At 40.2% G+C, this 16,532-nt stretch overlaps 1 protein-coding gene across 1 annotated transcript in view; it reads left to right on the top strand.

Moving 5' to 3' along the window:
- LOC146783986 (solute carrier family 2, facilitated glucose transporter member 11-like) overlaps window positions 1-16,532 on the top strand; it is a 408,912-nt gene that overhangs the window by 76,657 nt on the left and 315,723 nt on the right. The window contains exon 3 of the mRNA XM_085633328.1: window positions 10,145-10,305. Within this exon, the coding sequence (XP_085489454.1) occupies window positions 10,145-10,305 (161 nt within the window). The remainder of the gene's footprint in view (window positions 1-10,144; window positions 10,306-16,532) is intronic.

Here is a 16,532-nt window from a genome sequence, read left to right as displayed (position 1 = left end):
TACTCCAAGTAACATGTACCATGCCATTTCTTGGTCAATTTGAAATTGGCATACTTTCCACAAATAAAATAAACGACAGGATTTTTCCCATCAAGAAATAATTCTCACTTTCCTCATACTTCAAATGTGTGGTTGCATACCCTCTTTCCCACAAATAGAATGTCATATTGATTCTTGTCAGTCTGCACACACAATTTCCCTTTGCCAATCTAAGGCTAATGCAGCTTGTTTCCTGCTGCTTGATGATCAATCTCTTCTTTAGTTCATTTAGGTACCCTAATTAGGTTTGTTGCTTTAACTTTTATCTCCCTCCTCCTGTCTTCCACCACGTTTACAAATGTCTTCTCATTATGCATGTTAAATTAGTATCTAGTGTCATGATATGTGTGAAATATCTTTTAGCTGTGTCAGTGATTTTGCCATAAGAATGACTACTCAAATGTTTAGCAATGAAACTTCTGAAACGACTAAGTTGTAATTTGAAAACAAATATTGGAAGTGACCCTGTCTGTCAGCAAAAAACTGAAGGTGACACTATACATTAAAGGTATGTGGTGATATGTTATAGTTTCTGAAACTGATGCTGGTAATTGCATGCAGACATAGCAATCCCTTGCTTCCATGGTATCCACATACTAATAAAGCAATTTAATTTAAAATAATAATTTGAGGAAAGCTCCCCTCTTGATGAATCTACATAAAACACTCTAATGACTGGTGTGTACAAACTGGTGTCAGCAGGATGTTAAGGTTTGGGGATAACTTTGGGCTCAGCCTCCACTGTGCGAGATGTAGCTGGATATTATCCTACAAGCAAAACAATTAGTACTACAACTACGACTATTGATATACCTGTGATTATTCACCTACGTCTGATGGAGTTAGGGTTAGGCTCCATTATTTTCTAAAATCAGACTGTTTGGTGGAATATAGCAGCAGCAGAGTCTACTCTGTTGACCACCACCTGGGCAAAAGGCAAAACTTAGTTCAAATAATATGCAATGAAAATATTTACATCTTTGTGAGACTTACTTAGCCCTACTCCATTGTCTTCTAAATGACACCCTTATGCTCCTTCAGCTGCCTCTTGCCTCTGAAATCTTTTTGCTTCTCCTACAAGTCAATAGACAAGTCTCTAGTAGATGCACAGGTCATATTCACTGATTTTCACATCCAGAATGAAATGCTCCAGTATGTTTGATGGTAAAGCAAATTCAAAATGCAGTTTAATTAGATTGCTCAGTTCAAGCAGGTTCAGCTAAATCTGCACTGTTATCCCAAAATTCTGAGAAATTCTCTATCTCTCATTGGCAGCAAGGTAGGTCCAATCAGGGGATGAGTACCTCCTATAGGGTGCTCTATCTCTTTTCAGTCAGTCAGTCAAAGTACTTTTATTTCGATAAATAAATATCATAAAAAGACATAGGAACGATACAATACAAATTCATAAAGAGACATTATTTCATTAAACAACTCAATCATTAAAATATTAAAAAAGAGGTCAGTCAGATAAAACTGTCTATTTACATCCATCTAAAAATTACATTTATATACAAGAATCCCCCAAGAAACGAGATCCTGCTGGCAGTGTTAGTAAAATCACCATTATAAGTTGATATTTGTCTGATTATTGGGTGACTTGCTTTTCTTAATCCTAATAGCCCCCACCAGGAAACTAGCTACATGATACATAATCCTGGGGGTTTGTAAAAGCTGTAAAAAAAGGATAGCAGGCTTGACTTGAATAAACCCAGCCTCCCTTAAGATAGGAAGCAAATATTTCTTTCTTGGGGCAGTGTAATAATCACAGAACATCAAGAAATGTGTAGTATCCTGAATCGAAAAATTATCACATTTACACGGACTGGCGTTTTCTGGGATACCTAAGTGCAAGTCCTTCACCTTCTCTGTCACTCACCTCAGCATCCTAAGTATCCTCCGGAATGGTTTAGAGTCCACATTCATCTGGCAGTCACTCGCGGTTCTACAGCACCACTATTCGCCAGGGTCTGGCTTAGTCCCCACCACAGGAGAAGACTTTCCTGCTTCAGCTCCAATTGTCAATTTAATAGGACCCCCCTCAGGCTAAACAAGTGGTGTTTCAGACTCTCACTAGTCCCCTACAGCGTGACTAATCTGCTCCTGTGATCTTTCAAACACCACTGGGACTTCTGGGAGATTTGCTGTTACATCATTAAAGGGACACAGAACCCTATGAGTATGTGCAGCATGCACCTAGTGGGGGAGACCACTGCATTTCACAGCAGTTATGATGACTAGAATCACCTCGAAAGGGCCACGCCAGCAGGGCCCCAGTAACTCTTCTTCACACGTTTCTTCACCAAAGTTCTGTCACCAGGACTAAGGCCAAGGCACTACTCCGAGTGAGGTGGGGCTGAAGCTGCTTCAATATGGTGAGTCACAGAACACACCACTTCAGCCAGTCCTTTGCAGTAATCATGAATCATGTCATCTGTAATGTTCACAGGTGCATTTGCAGGTACAGCTGGCTGTCTCATTGCTCTGCCCATGATAACTTCATGGGAGGACAATCCTGTCCTCTGGTGAGGAATGCTGTGAAGACTCATCGACACAAGGTGCAAAGCATCAGGCCACTTCAAAGACGTTGAAGCACACACTTTTGCTAATCTGATTTCAGTTTGCCAACAAATTGCTCCACCAGACCTGAAGCCTCAGGTCAATAGCTACAATGCAGTCTCTGTTCCACGTGTAATGCTGCACTCAACATTCTCAGGATCTCATTTTGGAAGTGTGTCCCTCTGTCTGACTCTAGAGAAGTCGGGAACCCAAAACAAGGTATTAACTTCCTCAACAACAGTTTAGCTACTGTGAGTCTGTCATACCTCCTGATTGGGTAAACTTCAACTCATCATGAGAACATATACATAATAACCAGGACATTTCTCAGCCCATTGCACACAGACATCTCAATAAAATCCTACTGCATCCTGCTGAATGGACCATCTAATCTTCCTATGTGGCTCAGTGTGGTTCTCTTCTCTATATTCATCTTTTCACATAACACATCTGTGACACAATGGGTCAGCCATCAATCTGAATCTGGGGTTCAACCAGGTCTGCCTAAACAAGCGGACCATGGCATTCCTTCCTACATGAGAAGGCCCATGATAATGTCTAGCCACTGGTGGCAAAAGACTATTTGGCAAAACAGGTCTTCCATCTCATGAAACCCAAATGTAATTGTCTCTCTTGACACAAACTCCTTCAACCCAACTTTGCTGTTCTGCCTCAGACACCTCATCCTGAAGCCTCTTAACCTCCTCCCATGTATCAGCAATTGTTAATAAAAGATTGAAATTGGTCTCATCTGTTCCCTCATTCCTATACTCCCCATTAAAGCTACAAGCATTATGAGCACAGTAAATTACAACCTTGTAAGCATACCTGTTGCCCACTGTCACATAATCCTCTCTCAGTGTGCAGAGCATTTCACAACTACAAATTGAGCAACACTTCAAGAAAAGTCCTTACTTGCTCACCATTTCTTATGGGGGACCTTGAAGAAGTCATAAATCCCCTTTGGGAATATAACTGTCCGAAGTCATGCGCGATATCTAAGCCAAACTGACTATCAGTGAAAATTGTCACCTTCAGCTGGTCTGAAACACAGCATGCTCTTGTAGGAGCAATCAATGCATCACCTTGTGCGGAGGGTACTCCTTGAAGTCAGGAAGCTTTAACTACTGAAACTCTATAAACTACATAAGCAGCTCTGAAATTTTCTCCATGGTCTTGCAAGCATGAGCCATCCACAAACAGAGCAAAATAAGATTCATATATATTTATATATGTCTTGGCTTGGTGCACAGGTCAGTGACATCGAGACAGCCATGCTCCACTTCACCATCATCACTTTCATTCTCTGGAAGGGGAAGGAAAGTAGAAGGATTCAAAATGGAATAGTGCTTCAGTGTGATGAACTTAGCCTCAAGTATGATTTGCTCATACTTGGTGAGACGGCTATTTGTTAAGTGCTGTGTTGGGTTCTGGTTAACAATATCTCAACAAAGTGGGGAACAAAGACAGTCAATGGATTACCCATCATAATGCTTTCAAACCTCTCTATGTTGACACCCGTGGCCGCCACAGATTTAAGACATAGAGGCAGCCCTACAGCTACTGGCTCAAGTGTAGCAGAGAAATATGAAATGGGCCTGCGGACACCTCCATGTATTTGTGTAAGCACTGAGAGAGCAAAGCCCTCCCTCTCACTGCAGCAAAGAGCAAAAGGTTTATTGTAATCAAGCATTCCCAGTGCTGGGGCACAACAGAGACTTTCTCTCAGCTCTAGGAAGACAACTATGCAATTGTTATCCAAGGGTACCGGATATGGCACAGCCTTATGTGTCAGCCTTTTTAAAGGCTTAGCCACTAGTGAAAAGTTGGGTATCCACTGACAACAGTAGCCTACCATTCCTAGAAAGATCCTGACTTCTCACTGTGTAGTTGGTGGGTTAATTTGCATAATTGCCAAGATTCTTTCCTGTGACATCTTCCTTTCTCCTTTCTCAGTATGATGTCTGAGATACAGAACTTCCCTTAAACCGTACTGCAACTTAATTGGGAACACTTTATGTCCATTCTCAGGTAAATGGTTCAACAGGGCAGTAGTAACAGTCTTGCAAGCTTTTTGTGTATTTGATGCAACCAACAGGCTGTTAATGTAGTGCACCAGGACAGAGTTACAGGGCATGATCAGGGACTCCAGATTATTTTTAAGAATCTGGTTGAAAATAGACAGACTCTCCATATACCCTTGTGGGACTCAGCACCATGCCAAAACAGGGTTGCAGAAGTGCAATGCAAAGAGGAACTGACTGTCCTCATGCAATGGTATGGAGAATAAAGCCCGGCAAAGAGCAATGAAAATTAACCACTCAGCCTCACATGGAGTCTGAAGTTAAAAAAAGCTCGATTTGTTACCATGGGTCAACAAGGAACAACCATAGTGTTGATCTTTCTTGAATCCTGAACAATGCAGTACTTACCGCTAGGCTTCTGTAAACCCATGCCGGTGAGCTATAGGGACTCCCCATAATCTCCTTTAAAATGCCTTGTTAAATCATTGACTTAATCACTGGAGTAATCGCAGCAAAGTTTCAAAGGTAAGATTAAATTGCATGGTTTTTGGGTACTCAACATTGGGCTTTTTTTTATTATGGACAGGCTCCACTCATTTTATGAGTCCAATGTCCTTTCCTGAAAAATCCCAAACTTTTGGCTTCACCGTGTCTTTGGGATCTAGGGGTAATCCTTCATTTGTCATCATAGGGAACAATTCAATTGTTGAAGATTGATTGACCAATTTAATGGCAACATCAAGGGTCTGGAACTCCACACCATTTGGTGTACAATAAATGGTTGCCCCGTAACATTCCACTCAAACCTCTAATGCTCGACATGGGCAGGTGGTCGATTGGGGATACTGCAAGGCTGTGCCCATTGCTCTTCTGAGCTCACATAAGGCGGACCCCTGAGCTCTCTAATTACGCTGAAGCCCTTACCGAGGTCACACAAATAGATGTTGGCCGTAAAATAGGATGGATTTTAAACATTAGGAAAACACTGTCAGCTATGGGGCTTCAAGCTTACTGGGATAGGCAGGAACCACCAAGCAAAGAGGAGCTTAAACGGCTGTTTTGGGATTGGGTGGACTGCCAGGAAATCTGTAAACCTAATGTCGGCAGTTTGACAGCAGAATTTTATTTACATAAGCAGACCAGATGCCTAAAGCCTTCTTTAGATATAATCCAGGTCCCGAGGGATAGAATGTTGTACATTCATTTCAGGTTCAGCACACTTCCTGTCTGTGTGACAACTGCAAAATGGCACTCCTCCAAACAGATGTCCATGCTGCAGGGCCCCGTTGGAAAGTGTTGCATATGTTGAGTTTGCATGTTCGGCATACAACGCTCCAAGGTCTAAGTGGCTAAAACCAATATGCCGACAGTTGGGCACACAGGACCATCTGGCTGCCCTGCGCATTCTCAGGTCCGACTCCAAACCCCTTTTTGCTTGTGGTGTAGCTAAATTCCTCAGCCACGCTTGGCTAATTAGGCAAAAGGCCTTGTCGAGAGTGGCCTAACACTGCACCAACTGAAGCCAAGATGAAATTGCCATAGTGGTTGACGGCCGTTTAGCTGCTCATGAAGTCCACAGCTTACGCACTTGCACTTTATATTCGGTTCTCTCTGTTGTTATTCTAATGAGAGCCTAATCAACTTCTACAAGGTGTGTCTGGGGGTTTTACACTGGGCCTATAACACTTTAGGAGGGATTGTTATGCTGCTACTATTCCGTTATTGTTATTGTAAAATATTTGTGTTTTTACTGATGAACTGTATAATAGCTTTTACAATGTAATCTTCGGCAACCTCATCCCCCATGGGGGTGCAATAGTGTACTTTTATGGACTGCCTGTGCATATCACTTTTATCATGCTGCTGTACCATGTGTTTAATATGTATTCCTTTTTATCATTAAAAAATTTCCTACAGCTTTTATGACACTTGTTGCTGAAATAAAGCATATACAACAACATCAATTCAACTCGTACAACAAATCGCGTCACGACAGACTCACAGGACTCGAATCACATACTACAAATTGTTGATTCTCCTGAAATGACCCTATTTTTAATGGTACTTTCTCCATTATGGGGCTAGTCATTCATTTATTTGCGACTTTTAAAACTTGGATTATTTTTGCGGGGAGGGGCAGGTTTGGAACCGCTACTGTTTTAACAGTAGATCCGGTAGCACCAGTGCTGATCAAAAATGTTACAGGGTGGCCATTGACCTCACTATCTACGAATGGACCACTCTGCTCTACCTCCAAGACTGCATCAAGAATGCAATCTTCCTCGCCTCTCAGGCATCATCAATCAGACTGTTAAGAGCCATAGTTCCCGATTTTATCAAACATGGGACACTGTTAAGTCAGGTTACTATTCCTGAAAGTCACTCTGATTCACGTTTGGAACTTGGTTAGAATTTAATATGGGGCCACTCACATTTTGCAGTGGTGTCCGGGTTGTGGAACTTGCATCTCTGGTGCTTGGGGCACATTGAAATTCTGCCCTTTCGGTCTTTGCACATTTTGTCACTGCATGGGGTTATTACTTTGGGGCTGTGCAAATCATGTGTTTTAAATCTGATTAGCAGGATTAAGAAGACATTCTCACTTCCAATCCCTCAATTTATTATGATAGTGCCAAGGGTTTGTTTTCTTCAAAGTAATTACATCAAACCCAGTACTGTGATAAAAAGGAGTTTAAATTATTCCAACAACTCAAATACGGTTTAACCCATTTGGCCACACAATGAAGACCATAAACTGATGGATAAGGTAAATGAGTTCATTACAACTTCAAAGCCTAACTGATTTGAATGAATCTCAAGAACATATTATAAAAATTCAAAATCACCATTGGTAAACAGAAACGTCAGATGAAATTAAGTCTCACTAGCATAAGGCATACATTAAATTTAGTTGCAGCAATACAAAAGATGAAACTAGGATTTGATGATCAGTGTAAAGATATCGATCCTCCTATCTATGCATGAATAAATGTAAAGTCGTCTAAGCTAGTCCTAAATTAAAGCCGGAAGACAGGTAAACCTAGTTAAATTGGAAAAAGCAGGAAGGTGTCGACATAGTGGAGACTTCAGTAAAATTTCTCTAAAACAGGACAATGTATAGCGTAAAGGCACGCAAAGGGAAAATGAACAGTGAGGTCTACACCTCTCTGGGTCCAAAAGGTATTTGCTCTAAAGACTAACAATGTGAACACCAATTAAATCCACAGAACATTTGAGAATCCCACATAATCAACCCCAGTAGTTTTTCACCTGCTCACAGTAAAAATTGGCAACTTTACTCGATTTTCCCATGTCAGTTGACTCAATAGTGGAAAGAATCTGGCTGAACCTCTAAGCCCAGCCTATTTATCTAAGATGATTACCCTTCACAAACCGGACGGAATCTTGAAGTTATATTTCAATTCTGAACTCAAAATATTAAAGCACTTTAAAGCAGCTGTGGCTGTCAATTGGAGCAGGGGTGGCGGTTGGGCTACACATACACCCACATGCTCGCACACACACATCTACATGCACACTCACACACATCCATCTGTTCACAAGTGTGCACACCTACACCCAACATTCCCAAACACATATATATGCACACACCCATTAACAGCACACACGCATAAACACACATACATTAATACATGCATGCCCACACAACATTTTTTTAAAACACTTTCCGGGCTGCAGAAATGATCTCGGTAGTGAAAGGGAAGCCACAGTGGTTCCTAGAAGATTATGACTGCCGCCTCTTCTTAGTGGATGACCTTGTCATGGGTCAGCAAATGAGAGGATTCGACAGTCCCTCACACATCACGGAGGCCTCACAGGTGTACAGTCGGCATGGGCCCTTCGGGCTTAAAAATGAACCACTCAGATCCAAATCTCTCTGTAACGCACCTGCTCATTATGAGGGGGAGGACCTCTGAATGCTTTGCTGGACTGAGGAGGTCTTGCCCACATGGCTGTGAATTCTTCAGACCGGCAAAGTTAATCTCAGGCACCCAGTCACCTGCACAGTTAGAGCATGTAGAGAGCCTGGTTGCATGACATGAACATCAAGAGTGTCTTCCAGGCTGACCTTTACTCAGCCTGACATACAGTCTTCATGTTTGAAAAAAGGTGGTGGTGCGGCCCTTCCTCCCTTAAGGATTGCCCACTACTGCTTTAAACTCCCAAGTTGTTAGCTAGACCCTGAGGTGGCTATTGTCAGGAAATGCAGGTAGGGATTCCACTGAAGACATCTAAAGAATATTTCTTGTTTGCCTAGGTTTTCAAAAAATGCATCTGATTGTTAACAGTTTTATCCATGGGGTTTAATAGTTTGTTATATTTTTGTTTCTATGTCTCTAATATATATTGGTAAATATGAACAGGTATCTAATGAAAATACATTACAAAAAATATTGATACACAACTAAAAAAGGTACGCTATTTCTTTATGCTTTTGTATGTCAGTTCTAGTTCTTTTATGTAATTGTTCTTTATTAGTATAAAGATACATTGAAACCATCATAAATACCACGACAAGTGTTGCATCAAGTAACATGGTTAGTACATTTGTATGGCAGTAGCCAGTACCCTAAAAAGAAATGAAGAACAGTTAAAAGAACCCAGCTATTCTGAGAAGTCTAACCCTCCCTAAAAAAAAAACATAGTTTTTTTAAAACCCTCACCCACCAGGGTTACTACGGCTCACAACACCCCCACCCACTCTTCCCTCCTAGATTATCCTTTTTGTCATTGCATAGTCACTTAAACTGCTCCCACGTAACCCGTAGGTCTCAGCGTGCCCGATTCCATTGCAGAACGGTATGGACCCAATGATGAAGCATGCCACCAAGCAGTCACCCTTATGGGTGAAGGTTTTACAACAAAAATGTTTTTTTCAATAGGAGGGTTTGACTCCTCAGAATGGCTGGGTTCTTGTTTTGTGTTATAAATCTTATTTGGAGGACAGACCCAGCTCATCCTTTCCCTCCCTCTTTGTTTCTGACACAGAACAGTAAAAAGAAAACTTGACGGGCATATTATCAAGCACGGCGTAAAATTTTTCGTCGCTTTAGCAGAAGAAAACTGCCGCTAAAGCGGCGATAATGGGCTTGATAATATGCTGCAGAGAATTCCAATAGAAGCCCATGTTGACACCAGAACATGGGATTCTATGGGAATTCTCACGGGCACATTATCATGCCCATTATCGCCGCTTGAGCGGCAGTTTTCTGCCGCTAAAGCGGCGATAATTGTAACGCCGTTTCTTGATAATATGCCCCGACATAACTGCCTAGAACAACGGTACAGAAACCAACACTTAGGCTAAAGCTTACCAATATTGTTATCATGTGTTGGTCTGGTGAATTCCACACTGATTCTAAGGAAAGCCCAAAGCAAAAATAGATACTATGTAATCAAGGCCTACTTTACGCTATAGATTAGAGAGTTAATGCAGACTACTTTCATGGTGATTTATCATCTGATTTAGATGTGAGTAACTTTGTTCTTTTCTTGTTTAGTACATTCAAAAATTTATAAATGAAACATGGGAAGACCGGTACCAAAAAGAGTTGGATGAAAATACGTTGACTCTTCTATGGTCAGTAATTGTTTCCATATTTACTCTTGGTGTCCTCGTTGGGGCTAATGTTGGAGGAGCTCTAGCAGCAAAACTGGGCCGGTAAGAGTTCTAGAAATAGTTTTTTTTAATATACAGTGTCAGACTTTAACAATATTTATATGTTCTGATAAATCGTAATATGTTTTTGACACAATTTCACCCACTAACACAGTTATCCAAATACTGGGAGCAGTTGTCTTTGCACTGGCAATTCACTGACAATCACCTACCCATTTTAGTATTGGAAAGGGCTTGGAAATTGGTGTATGGGACTTTGTAATTGTGAATGTCCAGTTGCTATGTGTGTTGCAGGTTCAGTTATGCTCACCTTAATGAGTCTGTGTCAGGGCGTTCCTAGGGGTGTGCTCAGCCCTGAAATCCCCAAGTATAGCAAAAGCAACAAATTACTTTTGAGGAGATCAGTAAGGTAATGGGTGGGCAAAGAACACTTAACCTCTTCAATGCCCATGACGAGCTGGTCTCGTCATGGGCCGCGGTTGCGCTGTGCCCATGACGAGACCAGCTCGTCATAAACCCCGCCCGCTAATGAAACGGCCGGCACAGGGCGGGGAAAGGGGCGGGCACTGAAGGGGTTAAGGTATGCGTATCACTAGGGTTTAACTATTACATTACATGTTTAGGGATTTTATTTGGAGGACGGACCCAGGATCTGTAGAGTTCCTTCTCAAATACCTATATTTTCTACCTGATCATACTCATGTTGACGTCTGCAAAGTGGCAGAAGCACACATACTTCTGGAGCAATAGTTCATTTTTACAAGAATGAGGCCTTTAGAATCAAATAACTCTATGGTGCCAACATACAGACCAGAAGGAAAGCCATCTCCTTACTGCACTGTCGTCCAAAAGTTTTGCAGGAAACTTTGCTCTCGATCCTCTCATATAGATCACTGTCTACAGCCTTCTCAGTGATATTGCCCAGGAATTGTATGTTACTTATTGGAGAGTAGCATGCAGTGTCATTGTGGTTCATGTTAGGCTTTTTTGGGTACGAGCAGGAATACGAAGAGAATATTTCCAGTCTTGAGGGGTGGTCCAGGAAGGATTTGCTGATGCTCACAGGGTTTTCTATTGTTGATTGGATAATGTCATCTTCATATGATGGGGCATTGAGGAATTATTATTTTGTCAAATCAGTGGGGATAGGATTGTCGGGGGGATCCATTTTTGCATGCTATGACATAGGATTGTCACTGTGATGATGGGTGCAGTAGTGTTGTTAAAGTGTTTTTAGATTTTGTTCATCTTGTCCTCAAAGTTGTTGATGGCTGTGCTCTTCTGCTCTTAGTGGGTGAGTGGTAAATCTTAAAAGAGGTTCCCACAGTACTTGTTTACCTTGAAGAGCATGCTGGTTTACTGAAAGCCTTGCTGACATTGCTCTTGTAGTGGGTTGCCTTTAAAAAAATATTTATATTTTTTATTTGAGTAGATGAAAACATGGTTCCAAATTCATAAAAGTGCAAGAGTAATAGTCATCAACATTTCTTCCAGTAGAATTCTCCATAATGGCAGTCTAAATATCTACTGTGCAAACAGTACTCTATTAAAATTGCGACAGAGATACATAAATATTGCTACAGGCAGGACAAGAAAATTCAAAATTCATAAATAGTAGCTTATTAATTATGGATCACCCTCTAAAACAACCATTATAATATCCTAAAAAGAATCCTATGTACATATTAATATAATTTTGTATATAATCTCCCATCCAAAAAAAAGTGCATTGTGCGATATTTGAATTATGTCTGAAAGTGCAGCAGGCCTACTAGAGGGGATACTTAAGTTATTCTAGCAGACTTTTTTATATCTATCATTTGTGCGCTTGCAAGAGACCTATTTACTTATTATTATAATCTTATAAAAAAATAATTCATCCCAAAAAAAAGTGCATTGTGCACAAAAACAGCGATGTGAATTATCCATGAAACTGCAACGGGCCTACTAGAGGAGATCTTTACATTACTGTAGCAGACTTTTATACATCTATCATTTTGGCGTTTGTAAGAGAGAGGGGGATTGGAATGTGTTATTTATCAATCATTGGCCGCCAATGCTAAGAAAAACCCTGACCATATCGCTTTGAATTTATGGATGGCCCCTAGCCGATTAGCATATGCTTCTTCCCAATTATAAGTCCTGGCCATCTTCTCATACCAATAATGAATCAATGGTATCTTATCCGATTTCGATTTCTGGAGTATCAGCAACCTGGCTACTGGTATGGCTATAGAGACAAAGTATTGCTGATATTTTTTCAGATGGTAAACCTCGAATGAGGACCTGGATAGGACCAAACTTTAAGAAGGCATAATTTGTACTGATAGCAATAAATTAATAGCGTCAAAGACTTCTACTCAAAATCGTTGTAAATGAAAGAAAACAGGATTCCAATTCCCTGTCTCAAGATCAAGATCCTGACAGCTAAAACAATGCTCTGGTGAGTGTATAATAAGTCAACCATCTTAAAAAAAGCCACCCTTTTATCATTGGCAGCTTGTAGCCCTCTGCACCCTACTTTTTTAAGACTGCATCCGGTTTCTTTTTCCAGTTTTAGCAAAAATGTATCGACCTCTTTTTGCTCCCCTGTCTGGCGTAGCAAAGAATACCAATTGCCCACTCCAAATAAATTATATATACTCATATAATTGTGACAGAATCCTTAGTGCCAACATTTTCACCATCACATAATTTTCTCTTAAAAAAAGGTTACCTGGTTATAATTAAAACCAAGGGCTGTATTCCTGGAACCCAACTGCGGGGCCAGCAAATCCGAGGGGATCAGGTTTTATAGATTGTAAAAGTCCCCCAGTCGTTCAAACACTGCCTCCTTCCATAAATCTAGGATCCCTGCATAAACTGAAGACCCCAGCCATCGCAATCAGATATTTTTTATAAATGGATGACATACAGCAAACTTGCTCACTTTAAAAATAGTTTGAATGTGATGCACTAAATCCATTATTGTCTTGTCCCTTTATTTTTTCAGTAAGTTAGGAGAGCGGAGGAAAACTGGTAGTTTTTTTTTGTGTTTGAAAAGCTTTATTGAACCAATTGATAGTACATCAAGATATCAGCTACATATAAACAAATAAACTTTAAAATAGCATATCATATCAAGAACAATGGCTGATATCAAAAAGCAAATAGTAAAAGCAATTTGTGGAATTTTGTATATGTAGGAGGGGGAAGAGAAAGGAAGGGGAAAGTAGGAGAAGGGTAGCAGGGGGAGGGGGAATATTAAATCTATAATATAAAGGAAGAAATATGAAAATAAAAGGCATATGACATATTAACAAAATACTGTAAATAGATCAATACATTTTGTCGAGCATAAAAGATCATAGAAATCTTAACCAAGTGAGAAGAAAGAAAGTACAAGTAAAAATAATAATAATAATAATGAAGGACAGAGATGCAAACCTTCAAGGGGGTTTAAAATTTTCAGAATTGATATGTGTAGTGTTCTTCAAGGCCATCCGATCCAAATAGGTAGTAAGGGGCAACCAGAAGAGATCTCTATTGATGGTTGGATTGCAAGAGGAGGCAAAAGCCACATCAAGTCTATGAAAATGACATAAAGAATTCCACCAAAATTGTGTAGAGAGTTTTGTGAGGTTTTTCCAGTTAAGAGAAATATGTTGAAAAGCAGGAGCAAGCAAGAGATCAAAAAGACCATGGCAATGTGGAGAAAGGTCTAAAGAGTCGGAGAGACTACCTGCAAAGATGAGAGGTATAGAGTAAGGAATGGAAATTGTAAATAGACGAACAATGTATGACCAAACCTTCTTCCAGAAATCAGAAACTGTAGGACAGAGAAAAAGAGATGAAAAAGGTCAGCATTAGGAGAGCCACAAGTCCAACATTTCGAGTCAGAAGATGCAGAGAAACGTGATAAAGAGGCTGGTGAAAGATAAAGTCGATGATAAAGGAAAAACAAAGATTGAGTAAGAGAAGCAGAGCGAGAAATTTTTAAGGATCTGGAGCAAAGTTTATCCCAAAATGTGACAGACCAATTGCATCCCAAATCCAGTTCCCAAGAAAGCTCCAGCTTAGATTTGACACGATCTGGATTAGGGGCTGAGAAAAATTTATAGATAAGGGAGGCTTTAGGAAGAGTAAGAAGTATGTTGGGGAGAGAAGTCTTAGTAAGAGATGAAGATAAAGAGGGAAGAGAGTAATAAGTCTCAAGAATAACAGCCATAAGACTAGTACATTTCTGCAAAAAAGGAACGAGGGCAATGAAATAAGGACTGAAATTGGGTAAAGGAACAAGGAGAAATTCCATCGAAAAACTGATTAACCCATAGGATACCTTTTAATCTCCATGTGCTCCAAAAGACGGGTCTGTTGTTGAGAAGAATAAGCGAATTGTGCCAAATGGGAGTGTCTAAGAAAGATTCACGGGACATGGTGGCAGGAAGAATTTCAAGAGGGAACAAATGTGTCTAAATAGGGGGAGAGAGGTATAAGAAGTTTTGGAGGAAAAACGGATGATTTCCTTAAAGGAAAAGGGAAACAGTAATATTTATTCAATGGAAAGCCAAAGGGGAGTAAAGGGAGAGGAGTCTGGTGTGAGCCATCTTGAGGCTTGGCGAAGTGAGAAGGATTTATGATAAAGACGAAAGTCTGGGAAATTAACTCCACCATTAGATTTTGGCTTTCGAAGAGATGTTAAAGCAATTCTGGATTTTTTATTGTTCCAAAGAAACCTAGAGAGACACGAGTTAATACGTTTAAAATAAAAAGCAGGAATATTAATTGGAAGCATAGAGAGAGTATATATTAAAATTGGAGCAATCATCATTTTAATCGAATCCAACCGCCCCCACCAAGAAAGAAAGAGAGGATTCCAAGCAGATAAGGATTTTTCAATTCGAGATAGGGCTGCAGACATATTAAGATTAATTGAGGAGGCAATAGACTTTGAGAACCATATACCTAAGTATTTAATTTTCGAACTATTCCAAGCAAACACAGTGGAAGAGAAGGAGTGAGGAAGACAGAACTTTGTAAGAGGAAACATTTCAGTCTTATCAGAGTTAATTTTGTATCCAGAAACCAGTGAAAAAGACTTAATTTCAAGTAATAAAGGGGGAAGGAGGTTTCAGGAGCAGAAATAAATAACAAGATATCATCTGCATATGCGGAAAGTTTCAATTGGCGATCCCCATAAGGAAAACCAGAGATGGAGTTATTATTACGAATAGAAGTAAAAAAGGGTTCAAGAGTTAGAACAAAAAGAAGTGGGGACAAAGGACAACCTTGACGAACACCCCGGCGAAGAGAAAAATAAGATGATATATAACCGTTAACCAGGACCGCAGCCTTAGGGGCAGCATATAATAAGGAGATAAGCGATTTGAATTTAGGGCCAAAACGATGCCAGCGTAATGATTCAAACAAGAAAGACCAATCGACTCTTTCAAAAGCTTTCTCTGCATCAACAGAGATAGCAGCCAGAGGGATAGAAAGAGAGGGGTTTTTATTTAAAACATTAAGAAAAAGACGAGAGTTATCTGAGGTAAGTCTGCCCTTGACAAAGCCACATTGTTCTTTACCAATAAGGTGAGGCATAAGGGGGTCTAAGCGCAAAGCAAGCAGTTTAGCAAATAATTTGTAATCCTCATTGACGAGAGAGATCAGACGATAATTTTTACAAAATTGGGGGTCCCGACCCGCTTTAGGAATGAGACAGATAGTGGCCTCCTGAAAAGTGCCTGCAGTTGTGCCAGATGAATAAAAGGATTGGAAAAGAATTAAAAGTTTAGGAAGTAGGAGATCAGAAAAATGCATATAAAATTCAAAAGGAAAACCATCTGGACCTGGTGATTTCCCTTTAGTTAGAGTATTTAAGGCTTTGGAGAGTTCATTGAGGGAAAGATCAGTTTCAAGACCAAGAAAATTGAGATGGGAAGTAGAAGGAGTAGGAAGTTTCTCAAAATAAGATTGAATGAGAGAAGGAGTGGGAGGAGATTCTGGTGTATAATGATTTCGATAGAAAAGTTGAAATTCATTAAGTATTTCCTGATTTTTATGTAGAAGAGAGTTATCGGCAGAGTAAATAGAGTCTATAAGAGAACATTCCTTGCGCACTTTGAGATAATTCGCAAGGAGTTTCCCCGTTCTATTCCGACCACCATAATAGCGAGCACTACTGCGAAGCAGTATTGATGATGCATTATCAGTAGTAGCTTTATTAAACTCAAGTTTAGCTCGTATGAGTTCTGGTGAAATTGTATTGTTAGAGGAGATATAAAATTCAT

The sequence above is a fragment of the Triturus cristatus genome, chromosome 11, assembly GCF_964204655.1.
Source record: "Triturus cristatus chromosome 11, aTriCri1.1, whole genome shotgun sequence".
Classification (NCBI taxonomy): Eukaryota; Metazoa; Chordata; class Amphibia; order Caudata; family Salamandridae; genus Triturus; species Triturus cristatus.
This window is presented reverse-complemented; position numbering and strand designations above follow the sequence as displayed.